This window comes from Naegleria gruberi (assembly GCF_000004985.1).
Source record: "Naegleria gruberi genomic scaffold NAEGRscaffold_18, whole genome shotgun sequence".
Classification (NCBI taxonomy): Eukaryota; Heterolobosea; class Eutetramitea; order Acrasida; family Naegleriidae; genus Naegleria; species Naegleria gruberi.
In genome coordinates, this window is record NW_003163309.1 from 261408 (window position 1) to 279950 (window position 18543).

At 33.8% G+C, this 18543-nt stretch overlaps 7 protein-coding genes across 7 annotated transcripts; 3 read left to right on the plus strand and 4 right to left on the minus strand.

Moving 5' to 3' along the window:
* Positions 1-632: 632 nt before the first annotated feature.
* On the minus strand, positions 633-4984 carry NAEGRDRAFT_48335 (uncharacterized protein; the record flags this gene model as incomplete). Its single annotated transcript, XM_002678376.1, has 2 exons — positions 633-4356; positions 4419-4984. The coding sequence occupies 2 exons, from the start codon at positions 4982-4984 to the stop codon at positions 633-635; spliced, it is 4290 nt and encodes a 1429-aa protein (XP_002678422.1).
* Positions 4985-5266: 282 nt separating this feature from the next.
* Positions 5267-6579, plus strand: NAEGRDRAFT_66433 (uncharacterized protein; the record flags this gene model as incomplete). Its single annotated transcript, XM_002678287.1, has 2 exons — positions 5267-6179; positions 6230-6579. 2 exons carry the CDS (start codon positions 5267-5269, stop codon positions 6577-6579), a joined length of 1263 nt encoding a protein of 420 aa, XP_002678333.1.
* Positions 6580-6828: 249 nt separating this feature from the next.
* Positions 6829-7950, plus strand: NAEGRDRAFT_66434 (uncharacterized protein; the record flags this gene model as incomplete). The annotated part of the gene is made up of 1 exon (XM_002678288.1): positions 6829-7950. The coding sequence occupies one exon, from the start codon at positions 6829-6831 to the stop codon at positions 7948-7950; it is 1122 nt and encodes a 373-aa protein (XP_002678334.1).
* Positions 7951-10447: 2497 nt separating this feature from the next.
* NAEGRDRAFT_66435 (uncharacterized protein) lies at positions 10448-12532 on the minus strand (the record flags this gene model as incomplete). The annotated part of the gene is made up of 1 exon (XM_002678377.1): positions 10448-12532. One exon carries the CDS (start codon positions 12530-12532, stop codon positions 10448-10450), a length of 2085 nt encoding a protein of 694 aa, XP_002678423.1.
* Positions 12533-13539: 1007 nt separating this feature from the next.
* On the minus strand, positions 13540-14376 carry NAEGRDRAFT_36356 (uncharacterized protein; the record flags this gene model as incomplete). The annotated part of the gene is made up of 2 exons (XM_002678378.1): positions 13540-13593; positions 13687-14376. The coding sequence occupies one exon, from the start codon at positions 14374-14376 to the stop codon at positions 13771-13773; it is 606 nt and encodes a 201-aa protein (XP_002678424.1). The 3' UTR covers positions 13540-13593; positions 13687-13770.
* A 640-nt stretch (positions 14377-15016) lies between these two features.
* Positions 15017-17230, plus strand: NAEGRDRAFT_79390 (mitochondrial rho GTPase). The gene is made up of 4 exons (XM_002678289.1): positions 15017-15126; positions 15290-15996; positions 16045-16386; positions 16430-17230. Exons 1-4 carry the CDS (start codon positions 15022-15024, stop codon positions 17166-17168), a joined length of 1893 nt encoding a protein of 630 aa, XP_002678335.1. The 5' UTR covers positions 15017-15021; the 3' UTR covers positions 17169-17230.
* Positions 17220-18467, minus strand: NAEGRDRAFT_48339 (uncharacterized protein; the record flags this gene model as incomplete). The annotated part of the gene is made up of 1 exon (XM_002678379.1): positions 17220-18467. One exon carries the CDS (start codon positions 18465-18467, stop codon positions 17220-17222), a length of 1248 nt encoding a protein of 415 aa, XP_002678425.1.
* Positions 18468-18543: the final 76 nt, after the last annotated feature.

The window sequence follows — 18543 nt, forward strand, 5'->3', positions numbered from 1 at the left end:
GCCACTAGTTATTTGTTGGATGTTACATTTGAAACTCAATTATTGTGTTCTGTTCCTTTTAGTTTCTGCATACCTATATTTATGAGAATATTTGACTGGGGACATACAGTTTCAATGTTTCCCTTACTAACTACTATCATGGCACAAAAGTTCTTTTACTTTGTCTATGAAGTACAAAGAGAGAAAATATTGAAAAGGAAAAAGTGGGAAACTCTCAGAGCTGTTAATACTGTCTTATTGTTCCAGGTTGCCCTCATTTGTTTCAAACTTGACAAGATGTTGGTATTACGTTATGTATTTGGAGATATTGTGATGGGTTTAAATTGGAGAATGATTTTCATTCCAGCTCATATATTTGGATTTATTTATTGCATGACAAATATTCATGCATTACAGATTAAGAAGCATTTCTTTAGTATGCAACGTAATAATGAGGCAATTACCAGAAAGTGCATTATGTTTGGAGCATGTTTAGCATTTTACCTATTCTTCTTTTACATGTTTGGTTTAAAGTTAGATATGGGTGACAAGTTAGATTATTCCTTCTTGTACATTTTCGTTTATTGGTATGTTGTGAATATTATTTATGTACTTTTGAAGCAAGAAAGAATTCGTTCACACCTTATGTGAGTTTATTTCTCGTAACTTAAGATTAAATCTACCTTTGTAACATCAGCTGTTTTCTTATTTGGAGATCTGAGTCGTTCTATTGAAGTGTTCACATCAATAGGTTGATTTTTCTCGGTAAGACTTTCAATTCCAGCAATAATTGACAGATAATCGTATTTCATCTTATCTATATATGGCATTTCACTATTGTAACTGAGATTGTCATTGTGATCCTTTTTCAATTTCCTATTCAATTTTTCACATTCGGTACCAAGTATGCTTAATCTCTTGAACAGAGTTGATCTGAGCTTTTGCTCTTGTACCTTATCAGAAAAAGTGGTCAGCTTCTGAATATTTGAGTTTAGGGTATTCTCAAATTCTTTCAACTCCATAAGAACGGTTTCTCTTGCAGCAACAACGGTTGCTCCCTGTTTCCATGTCTTGTAGGCATCTTTCATCAAATTTACATTACCAATATATTTAGAGCTACCATACCTTTGGTATAATTTGATTTTAAAGCCAGCTGGTATTAACAAATCATCCCAAACTTGTTCTAACTTTTCCAATAATGTAACACTATCAAATCTATCAACATTATTGTCGAGTCTCCTAGGCGAGTCATCACCTGTGAAGAGAGTTGAGTTGTCGAACATATTTTGAAAAATGGATGTTTTGATTGCCCATTTTCCAGAATGTGGATTTTTCTTTTCTGAAGATGGTAAAGACCTACGAGATCTTGGAGTTTTAGTACTTCTTGGGCTATCATCCTTCAAAATAATTGAAGTGGAAGATCTAATAGACACTCTTAAAATATCAGAATTTGTATCAGCTTCAGATAATGGGGTTGTCATTGACTGGTTCAATTGATTAGATAATTCTAAATTCTTAGCTGTTAGTTTTACAGGGGATGAGGATTTTTTAGGTTCAACCGGAGGTGGAGTTTCGTTTCTCTCTGAAGCTCTCGATGTATTCCTTGAGTTTTGACTATTGGTTGTCGTTCCACTAGCACTACTTGTAGATCTCTTTTGAAGAGTGTACCTTCTAAGATTCTTAGATTTTTTCTCATGAATAGAAGTAACATCAGGGGTAGTTCTCTTTTTAGATGATGGTTTCTTAATCTTAATGTTATCATGGTCATTGCTCTTTGTACTGATCATGGATGAGTCAGAATTCATGGAATGTAAACTAATAGCATCACTACCAGGTGTACCAATATTCACCTCTTCTGGATGATATTGTGGTTTTGGAGTTGGAGCAATTGGTTCCTGATGATCTTCTTTCACCTCTAAATCATGGTCTTCTTCATTGTCATTGGACATATCTTCATGCATAACAGCATCCTCACTAAATGTATTACTTCCTTGTCGAGATAAACTCTTATGTTCAATATCAGAGATTTGGTCTAGAATGGAATCGTCTGTTTGTTTGCTCTTGGTAACAGATTGATTCTCATCCGCGTAATCATTACTATGATCACTTCCAGTAAACATTAAACTATTCTCAGAGGCCATTATATCGGGCATAGGTTGTGTCGTATCGATCTTTGTTTTCGAAGAAATAACTGGTTCGTTTGTGCTTTTAGTTGGGAAATAAGGTATTCCTTTTGGTGGCTCAATATAATAAGATCTTTGATATTCAAGAGGTGGTTTTTCAGGAATATCACCAACAACAAGAGTCTTTTTAAGAACAGGGTCTTTTGATTTGGTTGATCTTGAAGTTGGAAGATCTGTAGGAATTCTTGGTGTTGACTTATTATGCTTGCTTCCTTTCAAGTTTGATTTACTGGTCCTGTGGTCGTTCTCTCGTTTGATTATATTCGCAAATAAATCAATTTCCTTCTCCTTTCTAACTTCAGTGTCAATGTGATCTCTTGGAAGATTTTCCTCCATCGTGTCACTGTCGTGTTTCCAATCTGTATTCTTAATATAGTTTGTTATATCCAAAAGGCCACGTTTTTCCAAGAATGATTGTACTAATTCTTGTTTTCCAGTTTCTTTCAAGGATTTTTCTTTAATTGCCTTCTCAAATTTGAATTTTTGTTTCTCTTTTTGAACTATTTGTTTGAACACATCCTGTGTATATGTGTTACAATGGTTGATATAATTAATAATAATAAATAAAACATGTTTGATTCTTGAAACTCTTCGTCTCTTGAGCTCTAAATTATGAGACAGCATAGTTGGAGACATACGTTCTCCACTATCGCTGTCATCCTCGTCATCATCCTCATCAGGATTTTTCCACTCAGAGAATGTATTAATCTTTGGAAGTTTTAACTCTTCCTCCTCGTCATCTTCATTAGTATTCAATTTTGGTTTCTTAATTTCATCAATAACTACTTCTTTGTAATGCTCGAATAAATTATTCATTAAAACCTCATTCTCGAAGAAAATATTTACATAAAATTTGGCTAATTTGATTATGTGCTCGTGTCTATTAATGTTAAGGGTTGAAGAGAGTTTCATGGACCACATGAGCAGAACTTCAGCTCCTTGAGACCACTCTCTTTTTGTTCTTGGATTCCAATCAAATGGAATACACTTCAAAATGGTGACCATTGTTGTTGCCATATCATCCAAAACTGAATATCTTGGAGTCACAGCACTAATTAATTTGTTTTCGTTCATCTTTTTCATTTCATTACACATATCTACAATTAATTTTTCCAATGATTGACACATTTCAGTTATGTACTTGTCTCTTTCTTGCCATTCCTCGTCTTTCATCAGCTTTTGCTTTGCAGAGAAAAGCTGCTCAAACTGGCCTTGATTTTTCTCTTCCTTGTATCTCTCAAGAGTATCCATAGTAAGTTTGGTATTCTTAATGTTAGCTTGGGTGAGATTTTGTTTCTGTTTCTCAATTTCTTTAGGATTGAATTCTTTGAATTCTTGCATCAAGAATTGTTCTCTTTGAGAAAATATATCTGGATCTGTTTTCGTATCCAATGTTCCATATAAGAACGCATCCAAAGTGTTGTCCTTTAAAATTCCACCATCTGCGAATGCTGGTTTTACATTTAAATAACATAAAATGTCCTCTTCCTCTTGAAGTTCTTCCAACTCCAAAATCTTTTCCAACATTTGAGAAATACTGTAATCCAGAGAGGGCATTATTTCTGTCAGAGTCTTCTCACCACAATTTGTAGGATCATATTTTGTTAACTCCATAATTTTAGTAGCTGTAGTGTTAATTTGTTCAGCTTCTGTTTGTTTTGAAGCCTCTGAAAGTTTTCTCTTTCTTGCCTCCAAAATGTGCTTCTGTTTATCCCTTAGAGACACGGGATCATCTTTTACTTTCACTTTTTTATCTACTGCAGAAGGTTTTTCCTGTTTTCCTCTGTCCTTATGAATTCGTGGACCATTCGATCCAACATCTCCCAAATCCCTGTCCATAACCATCTTAACCTCTTCACTTAAGAAGGGATTTCTAGAAAGTGTTGTGGCAGGTGTCATATTATAGGACAAGATCTTATCCAAAAATTTGGTTTGGTTTGTTTCCTCGAATGATTTGAAAACCCTCTTTTCAGAAGCAGTTGGAACTTTAGTTAATACAGAGCTTGGGTTCTGAGGTTTCTCATCATCATTGGTAGAGTACAATCCAGAGAGAAAACCATATTGAAAGTCTTCTTTCTTTCCAGGCATACTTTTTTGTCGGGGAGTGATATTTCCAGGAGGTCCACTTCTCGGTTTCAAATGTTGGTTGTTCAAGAGCTTTTTGTCAAAATTCTTATCTTCCATAAGAATGTCTCTAATTTTTGATGGATCAAATCTACATATTTGAATTAGTAATTGAATGTCTATCACACATACTTTGAAAAAGAGCATCGAGCAATATTTTGAATTCTAATCTTGTTTGTTTCCTCATCAAATACTCCTTTTTTCATCATTGTTTTATATTTTCGACTCATATCATCAACAATTTTTTCCTTATGCATTTCAATTGCTCTCTTAATTGCTTTATCTCGATTATTTGCTGCTACAAGCGGATTATATGATCCAATATTACTAGTAAATTGTATTCCAATTTCCGCCTTCATTAAATTATCAAATTCCTTCATATCAATATCGGTCTTTCTTGTCGGAAGACCAGCACCAACAATATCCGTAACTTTTGTTGAAGTAACACTTAAGGCATTATAAAAAGCATCAACATCCTCATATTCCTTATCAACTCTCCATCCTTCATTCTTGTTAGGTATTTCAAAAGTAATTGAATATCCCTCTCCATCCAAATTTACAGTTTCCTTAGTCTCTTGTTTTTCATCCTCATCCGATAACCCCAATCTAGAAGTAAGGGCTTTATAATTCAAACTCGTATTGACCCTCTTCAAAGAAATTGGATTAACCAGCGATGTGGATGAGGCATATCCACTCATTTTTTAAATTAATTTCATTTGATTTAAATTTGGCGCGCTCATAAAACTGTAAATTTCTCATACTGTAAAACCCCAGCCGTAAGACTCATTCAGTAGTAAAAAAACCATCAACTATCGAAATGAGTCGGAAAGATGTAACGAATCATCTCTTTGAATTCTCTCTTTACAAGGGTAACAGTTCTTTTTTTTATTGTTACCTATTGACGAGTGAGTGATTGATTTCCCGCCTTTCCTTCTTTGGCTTTGGTGTGCTGAATTTTAAAAGAAAACACAACAGAAAAAATGTATTATAGTAATAGCAACACAAGTGTTGCTTCTCCTTCCTCGAGTGATCAGAAAACAACAGCAATAATAGAGGAGAGTCAAGGCTCACGTTCGAATCTAGCTGTGGAGAATGGTACCTCTCCGAAACAAATATCACCTTCGGAAGAGAAGAATATCAAAATAATTTCAGCAAATAATTCGCAAGCCTTCATACAGAATAAGATTGCTGGGCATGCTATTGTGGAAGATTTGGAGTTGGGACTACATCATGACGAAGGGAAAACATCAAGATCGATATCAAATGCATCATCAATTAATTCAACATCTAAATTAATAGAAATGCAAGAAATGAAACATATTCCTTCAAAGTATATTGACTTTATAACTGCATTTGATTATTTTGTAAACAATGGAAAGGATGAATTGAATGAAATTAAGAAAAATATCAAGTATTCACAAAAAGATGAATTATCAACAATTTCAGAAACTTACTGTTTTTGTCTTACAAAAAAGAAGAGAGTCCGTTTTGAAACTTTGGAAAATGATCAATTGGAAGAGTTAAGGAACTATCTTGCACTCATGACTATTCCTTTCAAAAATTCAAATTCAGTACATGTCGACATTTGTATGGAGGTTTTTCATGCTGTGTTGGGCAAGGAAATCAATTTTGATAACTCAAAAGAGAATGAGGAAATTATAATTCACGACAAAAAAGAAAGTAAATCTCCAATCACAACGGAGTGGGAAACACTGGGATTTCTTGGGCCTAATCTTGAAGAAGAGTTCAGAGGTTTTGGAATATTTGGAGCCCTTATGCTACTCTATTTTTGCACCTATCATCAAGAGTTGAGTGAGAAGATTTACCAACTCTCCAAGGACGAGAAAAAACACTTTCCTTTTGTAATATCAGTTCTTCATCTTCTCAAAATAGGTAAGTTTCAAAATTCCTACCAATTAGTTATATTCTCAAAATTACATTAGCAATGGATTTAGTAAAGAATAAGAGATTCAACAAGTATATCAATCAGAATCAAAGTGTAATATTTACTATTCAAGTGGTGCATGCAGATATATGCAGAGAATTTCTCAAACTGTGGACCAACAAGTCATATACAGAGTTGGACTTTCACCACGTTATTGAATCTTACACATTTGAAATTGTTAAGAAAGACTCTCTGGCCAAACAACTTCTCCTTCCCTCTTCAAAATCTAGAGAAAGGGCAGCCACCAAAGCAACCACAACAACAACTCGCTCACCATCTCCTTCCTCACCCACCATTTCACACCAACAACCCTCAACCTCCCTCAAAAACAGAACTGTTTTCAAATAATCAATGAGTCTAATACCTCTATAAAATGGTGAATAATTCCCTTTCACCAAATAACAACTTTTTTCTAAAATCCAAACCTGTTCCATTTTAAGAACATTAAGGCTCTTCGCATCTCATCACATGCTTTAAGTTGGATGCACAATCTATTTTAAAAAACTAAAGCAACGTTGCCTCCATAACAATAGCCATATCAACAGGTGAAAATCGTCTTCCACAAACAACACAAGCCACTAGAAATATATTCTCCAAATGCCTAATGCCATCAGTAGAGCAAACAAGCTCAAATCACCAACATCATCACCTAGTACAACGACACAATTACCTGTGTTTTCTGCTTTACCATCATCGGGATTTTCAAGTGGATCCTCTATTAGTGAGAAACCAGGAGCCTTAACAGTTGCATCATTTTCATCAAATGTTCAATTATATGAGGAGGAGAATTCAATGAATAATATTATGAGTGATTTTCTTAAAAAGAGTAACATTAGAGGAGGATTGTGGGTGTTCGCATGGTTTTTATTGAATTCTGGATTAGCCATTGCCAATAAGGCTGTCTTTTGGGGTGGGTTTAACTTTCCTGTTCTCCTTTCATGTATGCACATGATTATGAGTTGCATTCTTGCTCACATCTCCATCAAATTTCAAAATGATAGCAAGGATTTCAATGTTGAACCTTCTGCAATACCTCAAATCTACATTTATATCGTGATCTTTATTGTAAATATAGTGTTTGGAAATGTTAGTGTTTGGAGAACATCACTACACATGTCACAAATTGTACGAAGCACCACACCAACCTTTGTTTTAATCACCAGTTACATGTTAATTGGTACCAAATCATCCTTATCAAAGATTGGAATGGTGATGATCGTAATACTTGGAGTTGCAATGACAGTGTACAGAAATTTTGAGATTAATGGTGTGGACTTGTTGATTCTTATGATTGGAAATTTATTTGCTGCATTGAAGACAACTTTGACCAATTTATGTTTGAAATCTCAAAATGTGCATCCACTTGTATTGACTAAATTTGTTTCCTTCTACTCTGCATGTGGTATGCTTGTGGTGGCCTTTATGAATGGTGAGATGCAATCCCTTACTGAAAATTATCATAAAGTCCAATGGTTGCAAGGTTATGGTTTGGCTGTGGTTACTTCAATTATGGCCTTCTTCCTCAATATTACCAATATGATAGCGAACAAGAAGACAAGTCCCCTCACCATCAGTTTGACTGCCAACCTTAAACAAGTTCTCATTGTTGTTTACAGCTTGGTCTATTTGCACGATTTGTCCAGTGTGAATATACTGAATATCATTGGTGTGGCAGTCACACTGAGTGGAATGTTTATTTACTCTCTACTATCTCTCTAAAGAGGAAGATGTTCAGTCAATAAACTAGAATCCTTAATGTGCGATTTTGCCCAAACCTTACTCTATGCACTCTGAACTCTTTAATACACTATCTGTTGAAAATCGGATATTTCCAAATTGGTTCTTGCTGATAGTGCACAATAGGCTTTTCAATCTCAATTAGTTAATGAATGAATAATTTGTCTTTTTCAATGACTTTCGAACAATTAACATTATGGAAAGAAAATTATTATGATTTGTAGCCAAACACAGATGCAGATGGTGATTATCTCAGAGTAGAACCAAATAGAATTAATGGTCACTTTTCTAAAATGATTAATCAATTGATCAGAAGTAGATCTTTTGAAAGTTAAGAAACTACAAGATTCAAATCTTGGTTCAAAAAAGGTTATCTTCATTTCCTAACAAGTAAATCTTAGATGCAGAATTGATGTTCCTCGACCTCTTCGAATTGGAAAATTTAAATCCCAACGGTATTAAACTACGGTTTGAAAACGCGCCAATAAAAACACTGACATTAAATTTAAAGCGATTTCTTCCAGTTCCGAGTTCTGAAAGGAAAAAAATCGCATCTAAGGTTTTAATAAGGAAGTTGAATGTAATTAAGGCTTTGAGCGAATGTAGTGAATGTAGTGACAAATCCTGTTCTGTGATAAATTGGGTAAATAAACAACAGAAAACTCTAAGAAAATAGAAAGATGCAACATCTCCAGCCAACTACTCGCAAGTCATACCTAAGCAACATTCAACAAATTGCCAAGTATTATCTGATAGCATGTTGCTTATTCATTCTCTCAATATTACTAGTACAATATCATGATCATCATCACGTTCTCAATATTAAAGAATTAAAATTCGGAGCCAGGCCTTCCTCAGTCAATAGTGAAGCATTCAATGAAGGAAGTGCAAGTAAGGATCAATATAATAATGGCATTACGATGAATTTAGCTATGAATATTCCATCATCATTTAAAGATTTTTCAAAAACAACTAACAGGAAACACCATGTTCAGTGGAATAATATAAATCATTCAAAGCAAATTCCAAGTCTTACATGTAATTCATATGATTCTTCATCACATCAAGAACCACAAGTGCAGACAAGTGTAAACTCTTCCAAAACCCAAAGAGAAATATGTGATACAGAGTATGGGTGTGTACTTTTAAACAATTGGAAGCAACATTCCTATTCACTGTGTGAGGAGATTCCATCCAGTACATTCCAAAGATTGAGGAAATACGTAATAGGAGGTGAGGAAAGATTTCCAACCAGAATGAAATGTTACAGTTACAATAATACACATGTTCCCCCTGCAACAGCTCCTCACACAGTTTGTGAGGTTTCCAATCTGGTGTTTGACTTTTCCAAGATGGTACATGCACCATGTCTACAATATAGACCTGGTTATTTTTGTAAGAAACCAACATATTTTAATTACAATGAAAGTGCATTAATTGGAAATTGCAGGAGAACTTCTGATTTTAAGCTGAGTTTATTCTCAAAGGATTTTGGAAAGGACATATTCTCCAGCTTTAGGACTGTTGAGGAAATACAATTCAAGGAGGAAGAGGACACGCAATACTATGATGGTATAACAATATTTGTTTCGAGAGAACAAGATGAGCATGTGAACATGTTTCATTCAATGACTGATTTCTTTGCCACTTATCTCATGATTGAAATGTTTCAACTCAACAGTTCTCAAGTTCAAATTGTTTTATTGGATGATCATTATGATGGTCCATTTGATTTTCTGTGGAATTCTGTCTTTTCACTCAAAAGACCAATGATGAAAGCATCACAATTCAACAATTCAACTGTGAGATTTGAGAGGGCAATCTTTCAGCACTCTGGTTATGCAACACAATTTATGTCTCATATTTTGGATTTTGATAAACAAGATCAAAGAATTTGTAGCTCTAAAGTTGACCTTATTAATGGATTTTCAAATAGAATTATGCATGCTCTTGATATCCATAAAAGAATTCCCAAGAAAAGAGATTTGTTAAAGGTTTTGCTCATTAGTAGAAGACCATACGTTAAGAATGGCATAAATCATCGATATATGGCTAGACAGATAGGTAATGAACCTGAGTTGATGGCATATTTGCAAAATGATCCAAAAATTAATTCTACATTTATTATTGAAAGAATTGATTTTGCTGAACTCAATCTAACCCAACAAATTCAAAAGGTGCATGACTCTGATGTATTGATCGGTTATCATGGTGCTGGCCTAACTCATGCGCTTTGGCTGCCTGAGGGAACATCTGGAGTAATTGAAATATGGAAAACAGCAAAGATAAGAAGTTGGAGATGCTTTGAGCAAATATCGTATTGGAAAGGAAATGTTTACGAATTGTGGGTCAATACAGAGCAAAGAGTTATCAAAGTTGATAGATTTGGAGATTATTTGAGAATCAACCCTGACAAGTTCAAGAAGACCTTCAGTTCTGTAATTTCAAATTTAATTTCAATTAGGAATAAAACTCTATCTTAAAAAAGGTCATCTTCAAATAAACTTCTCTCATCCTCATTTTCATACGCTACAGGTGTGGAGTCCTTTCTATTATTGTTAGCCTTTTTCTTTTTCTTAGGTGGTTCTCTTTGTTCCTGACTAAATGATTGACTATTTGATTGACTGTGTTGAGAATACTGAGAATGTTGACTTGCCTCTTCCTCACATTCACTGAATGCTGTAGAGTCCTCCTGAGTAAAATGAAAACTAATATCATTATTGATACAATAAAACTCATAGAGAGCATTTGAAATTGCCTTACCGAGTACTTTTTGTGGATTATCGAGAAAGGCAACATTCTTAACAAGCTCTTTCTTTTCAGTGGTATCTTCACATTTGTTATACCCTTGCATCAGCCTATTAAAGGATTTGTACTTTTTGGCAATAGCTCTTGCAGCTTTATCCGTAATTTTTGGTATTTGAATGAGACTTGTTATCCATTGATCTGCCGAATTCTTTCCAGATGATGGGATTTGAGTAAAATCAACATTGCTAGTTCTCTTCTTGTATGGTGCATCAGAAATTATCTTTGTGAATCCGTCCAAATATTGTGCTGTTTCCTCTACATTCTTAGTTTCGAATATTTTGACATTATTAAATTTGAATAAGGCTCTCAGTTTGTACTTTTCCAATTCGTCTGCATTAACCTTGGTATTCTTAGTAGGAGCATTAGAAGCGTTTTTCTTTTTGTTTAAAGCATTAGAATACTGCTCAGCAGCAACTTTTTTCAAATACTCTGGTAATCCTTCTATTAGTACAATTATAATGTATTGTTTTTTAAATCTCTTGTTCCAATAATATATTGAATTTTGGCTCAAAGACTCACTAAATTCCACATCTAGTGATTTTATAGCCTGTTCCAAATAATGTTCAAATATACTTGATTCTATCTCAATAGATTTCAAGTAAATATCAGTAAACATATCTCCTGTTATTCTCAAAACTACATATGGTACTGTAAAATCAACATGTTTCTTATCAATATCATTGGCATCAAATTGAAAATAATCGTTGGGATTTTTCTTTTGTTTTTGTAGAACAAATATACTATAATCTAGAGGTAATCTTCTTTTCCATTGAACAGAAAATGCAAGGGGTAACTTTTGTGTAATGACCTGTTCTTTTGGAACTGAATTAGTTTCAATGAATGTAATAAGACTCTTTCCACCAACACTCTTTGATAACTCCTCATCTATTACAACTACCATTTCATCTTTGAAGCCACCAGTAGCTCTTTTGAAAAATTCTTTCTTTTTCACATCCGAAAACGAAACTGGAGTAAAAATTTCAGTTCTTAATGGTTGAGAAGATTGAGAGGCGTCATGCTGAGAATCAAAAAATAAATCTGATTCAATAGAATGTTGTGTATGAGAATCGCTATTTAAATGTAAGAGCCTGGAGTTTGGACTTGACTGAGAAATTTCAAATTGAGAATGTGATGCCTCTATGGAATTAATATTGTTATATTCAAGAGGTGAGTATGAAGGTGAAGCCGTCACAATGTTGCTTCTTGTCAATGGAGGAGAAGATTTTTCCTCCTCGCTCTCATCATCACTCAATACGTTATCAAAAAGCTCTGTAACTGTTCTCTTACTCTGAGTAAAATTAGTCAAAATTGGAGAAGATAAAAAATCTGAAAATGATGAAGTTCCTGTAGAAGTGTGATTACCATTCGAAAAATGATTAGTTTCCTGAAGCTGTTTTGGAGGTGATGTGTACATCATTGTTCCTTCATCTTCATCATCACTCAAAATTACACATTCAGAATTTGTATTTACAAATCTCCCATGAGGTGTCTCTGGAGTAATCAAACTTTCAATTAGAATTCCATTCATTTGTGGAGGTGAAATTCCAAATCTTGTATTTTCATCCATTGTTAATAATCGATTCCTAGGAGTAACCAATGAAGGAGATTGATTTTTACCTCCACTATTATTACTAACACCACTCATACCACTCGAAATGGGTGTATTATTACTTAATTTCTGAGAAGGAGGAGAAATAACTTCCTCATCATCGTCATCACTCGAAAGACAAATACAATCCGATTGAAAAGATTTCATTATATTTAATCTCTAAATTAATTGATTTACTGAGAAGGGTTGGAGAAAATTTCCTCCGAAAGATGATAATCAACCAACAATCTCGAGACAATTTTTTTAATTTTAAAAAACATTAAAAACATAAACTTTTGATTCGACCAAACTCTGGAAGTTTAATTTTCTTTGTCCTCCTCACATGTTCTCATATTAACATATTGTTCATGAACAAATATTATATAATTGATAATCGGATGCTGGGTTCAATTCAAATCTTACTCTTATTACTAATGAATAATCATCCTTGAAATGTTTTTACAACCATATGCAAAATGAAGCTAACTATCTATTGCACTATTTTGACCATGATGCTGAGAAGTGACAATGATTACAAGAGTTTCATTGTCCTAGATAATGGTGATGATGTATTGAGAGTTTTTTCTCTGTTGGCTTTTCTCCTCTTTGAAGCATGACGTCATGCTCTTTGGCTAGTGAAAATTTCAGCACAAAGTTAAAAAATCAGAAAATTATTAAATTAAAAAAAATCGATCAACAACACAATACATACACAATGGCTAACATTTCTAGAGCAAAACAAGTCAGCAAGAGTTTTGAAAAGAAGGTCTACGATAAGGATAGTGAAAAGGATAAGAAGAAGACCACAACTGAAGAATCTCCTCAAGTCGGACCTTTGGTTTTGGCTTTCCTCTTGTTCGTTGTCGTTGGTTCTGCTCTTGTTCAAATTTTCAACAATGCCAAGACTGGTCAAATTGAATAATTGTTCAATAGTAATATAAATACACACTTCCAACGATTTTTAGAGATCAATCACGACTAGAATTGATCGTAAGAACAGTTCATCTACTAGCAATCCTTTGTAAATTATTAAGTGGAGCTATTAAATAAAATGTAGCCCAAATTTTGAAATCATTTTCATTCTTTTCAATCGGAATTTTCTTGTGATAACCAATCTTTCCTTAGTCCGCAATGCCTTTATGATTGGTGGAAAATAAGAAACTGAAAAAATTATAAAATACTATTTTATATTTTTCATTCACTTTCCAGGTCCATCATCAGTAGTGTGATTTCATGTTTTAAACAATGTTTTAAATAATATTATAATTATTTTAACTATCTATTGGTACAACTACCGATTCATCCGTCATTGGTGTTGTTAATCGGCACTCTTTTCTTGTTGAACAAGTCAAACAAAGAAATAACTGATTTTTAAATATTTTGGTTTTTTATATGTGTGAATCAATTTACTTTTGTTGGGCTTGTTGGGCAGCTTGTTCGGCGTGTTCAAGAATCTTTTTCTTCTTTGATTCGGTCTTTTCAGCTCTCTTTTGCTTGATCTTATCTTGCTTTTCCTTCTTGACCTTAAGTTGTTCCTTGATACGTTGTTCACGGATAATTTCAGCCTTAGCCTTGAAGACGTGTTCCATCAAAATTCTCTTGCTCTTGAAGACGTTACCCTTGACCTTAGCGTACAATTCACGGTACAAAGTCTTGTCGATCTTTCCGTTGTCTCTGTACTTCTTCAACAACTTTCTTTCGACTCTCATTCTCTTCAACCATTGGAGCTTGGATGGATTTCTGGCGTCCTTTGAACCGAATCTCTTACCAATACCCATGTGTCTACCTTCGAGCTTGGCATCCTTTCTCTTTCTCCATCTGTATCTGGTTCTGATTTCAACAGGCTTTCTGATGATGATACCATCCTTAACCAACTTTCTGATGGTATTTCTTGAGGAAGCTTGAGAAACTTCAGACAATTCGTTTGGATCAATCCAGACTCTTCCCTTACCGCAAGACAAAATGTCAGCGGCGAGTCTCTTTTGCAATCTGAATGTTGGACCACCAGTCATTGTGAGTTATTTTTTTTCAACAAGTTTTTTAATTTTTTGGTCAACGTTCAGAATAAGTTTTTACAATTAATTGTTGTTAGCTTTGCACAACCAGCAAAAATGCAGAAGGTAAGCTGATAATTGAAAAAAATGTATTGCTACACTTGAAATTCTTGAATAATCTTTTTCATCAATTCCTATCATCAATCTTCTACTTCTTCTTACACAGTTAATCTCCTTGATTAAAAAATTAATTAGAAATACAATATAGAATGAATTGACAATTCTCTTCTTGTTTTGAATCAAACCTAACAAGAATATTCCCTGAAATAGTCTATAATCCAATCCATCTACAATTTTTAATGTTTTAATTGAGATCTATCATGTCTAACAACCTTCCTCAACAGGTTGTACAACAATTACATGATTTTTCTAATAAGACAATAATTCCGTGATGGTGAACAAACCAGCCCGAGCTGTTTGAACGGAAAGAAAAAATTAATTAAACAATAAAACCTATTAATTGTCCACAATCTCTTGACCTAATCTTCCATAGACAATACTCGTAAAGTAACAGGCTGGTAAATCCTTTTATTAATTGTTCATTGTGTCTTCATTGAATTGAAAACCCGCCAAATTTAAAAAGAAGAAAAATTAAAAAGAAAAATGCACAACAGTCGCGTTCTTAATATTGTTGTTTTAGGTTCTGAACACAGTGGAAAGTCCACGCTGATTGATTCTATCGTGTTCGATCCAAATAGAGATGGAGAGGTATGTATCAATGTTGAAGAATAATGTTGGATGTTAATAATATGTAAAATTCATTTTGATTGGATTTATTAATTAATTGGATAAATATTAATCATATTGACAAACAATAATAATGGATTTAATATTCATTGGAACGGAATATCAACAATATTGGAAAATATAGTTACCAAGAGTTTTAGGACCAAAGGAATTTTCACTTCAATTGAAAAATCAAGACATTACTTTTAATTTCATTGACACCAATTCTGAAAAGACTATTCAACAGGCTTTTTCTACCATGCCAGTTTTGAGTGCAGACCTTTTTGTGTTTGTGATCGATAGTACCAATGAAGAAAGTGTCAAGAAATTCTATGAAGAATGGCTTCCATATGTTGAGAAATCTAAAAAGATGCTTTATATAATTTTGACCAAGACCGATCTTAGAAACACAGAAGATCCAGAGTTATTTGATCCAACCCAAGCTGAAAAGTATGTCAGATATCAAGGATTGTTTAAATACAGTTCCAAGACAAGGGAAAATATTGAGATTTTACTTTTCAACTTGTCAAACATTTTCATATTTTCAGCAGATTTCCTTTATAATTTTATTGAGGAACGTTTAACGAGTCAATGTCATAAGGCTCTGAGAAGAATATTTTGGTTGATGGATGAGTTAAATTGTGGATTAGTTGATAATTCTACCATTAAGAATTTGATTGGCGCCACTGATGAGGATAGTGTTGTAATTGATGAAAATGGATCTATGGATTTGGATTCATTCTTGTCATTTATGGTTTCATTAATTTTAACAAGACATGAACATCTTGTTTGGACCCTTATTCAAAAATTCAATTATAATGAAAAACTTGAACTCGATATTGATGACATTATGTATGTATACTTGTTCGAAATTTTCAATTATTCTAACCATTTGAATAGTACTGACGTTTCTCCAGATATTTCACATGAAGATTTCATCACTCTTAGTGATGAAGGAAAGAAAGTTCTCACAAGTATTTTCAAGAGATTTGATAGGGATAATGACGGCCTTCTTGATGAAAATGATATTGATGAAGCATTTAGTCTTACAACAGCATGTCCATTCCATGAAATGTCAACCAATTACTTTGATTCTTGTAGAACTGTGGAGGATAAGAAGATTGATATCCATTCTTGGATTTCACTTTGGCAATTAATTGTGACAACAAATTGTTACAGATATATTCATTGCTTATTTGAATGGGGATGCAATAATGTTGATGGAATGATTGAAGTTAAAAAGTAAGTTTATCAAATAATTCCCATACAAAACAATTTCAAATAGGAAGAGACTTTTTAGAAAGGCTCCAGAAGATTATCCAAACGTTCTCAATTGCTATATTTTCGGTGCTTCTAACTGTGGTAAAACTTCAGTTCTTAGACATTTCGTTGGAAAACCACCACTCAATACTCATTACTCTACAAAATCCACTCAATACTCGGTGGTTGATAGAATTACGTATCAAAATAGGGAATATCATTTAATAGTTACAGAATTCGAAGATAAGGAAATTCCATTCGTGTTAAAATCAGAAGAATTAATGGGAAAGTGTGATGTTGCTCTCTTAGTTTTTGATGGTAGTGATAAATTTTCATTCAGTTTCCTTGAACATATTCAAAGAGGATTGGAAGTTACCATTCCATGTGTTTACATGTTGACTAAGAAAGATTTAGGACTTGTGGATCAAGAAAACTTGAGTGTTACTCCAGAACAATTTTGTGAAGCTCTCTCGCTTGTTTGGCCTCCATACCTATGCTCTTTGGTTACTGAGGATGGTCTTAAGAATATCAAGACACTCTTTTCAGATCTGTTAGAAGTTGCTTTGAATCCAAAGGAATCAGGATGTGTTCCAAACTGGAATATGAATAATGAAGAATCTGATGAAGAAGTAGAGTCTGATGATGAAGATTTCCCACCTAAGGAATCACTAATGAAGAGAACACTTAAAATGGTTGGTGTTGTCTCAGTTTTTGGATTTGTTGCTTTTGCCATGATGAAATGGTTAAAGAGGGCTAAGGAATAACTTATTAACCGTGTGAAATTTAAGAGTTTCATACAAATTAATAAATTTTAATTATTTATTGTAAGTGTAAAAGTCTGAAAGTGTGGTGATTGGCCATCTTGGAATGTACCTTTCCTTATCACAAACTTCTACTGGTTTGTGACATTCATTGAATAACCTTTGGAATGCTGCATAACCAATCATGACTGCATTATCAGTGCAATATTTCATTGGAGCAACTTTGAGATCATATTCATACTTGTCAGATAGTTTGGTCAGCTCATGTCTAAAATATTGATTGGCAGAAACACCCCCAGAGACAATCAAACTGTTTGGATATTCATCCACGTTAGCTCTATATCGGTGCATTGCCATCTCTAGCTTATCAATCAGATGAGTAAAAGCACACTTTTGGAAACTTGCCGAAATGTTGCAAACTACCTCCTCAGATAGTTTTTCATTCTTAAGTTCAATGGTAGACAATGATTGACTACCCTCTCGCGAGTAAGGATCTGTCGATGCTTGTAAATTAGCATTAATATCTTGTACATTTTTCACTGATCCATTATTTCTCAATCTATTCAATAAATGATGAAGATCTCTCTTTGAAATTCCTTGATTCTGCTCCTTTCTTACAGTTCTCAAAACATCAGTCTTGATTCCACTAAATGAGAATGTAATATCATTTCTTCTGTTTCCCTTTCTCAATGGAATTGGAAAATTATAACTAGACGAATCTCCCAACAATGCCAATTTCTCAACCAATGCTCCTCCACTATAATTCTCTCGTGTTCCAAACTTTTCATTGACATAATCATTCAAATTAAAGTCAATACTTTCCTGTAACAATCTAGCTGTTTTATCAAATGCTTCTCCTATCGAATCATCCTCAGTTCCTCCCACTATTTCATATTGTCCAATTCCTCTACTGAAAACTACCAAACAATGTCCACCACTAGCCAGTAACACTAAATAAGGGAAATTAGTATTTTCAGAAAACATTAGTGGAACCAATAAATGAGCTTCCAAGTGATGAACTGGTATAACAGGAACATTCAGTTTCTCACAATATTTCATTGCAGTATCCAATCCAGCAGATAAACAAGGAGGTAAACCAGGTCCAACAGTTACAGCTACATAATCCACAACTCTTTCTCTATTAGAATCCAAATTTGAAACCTTTTCCAATGCATTTTCAATCATCCCATCGAGTGTGGCTCTGTGCATATGAGCCATTTCAGTTGGATGAACTCCTCCATATTGATTGACCAATTCATGATGAGTAATTACTTGTTCGTGCAGTATTTTTGGTCTCTCCATCACATTTTCTATTTGATTATTTGATTTATCAGATGATTCTTGTTCTATGGAATTATCATTTTGCACATTTTCAATG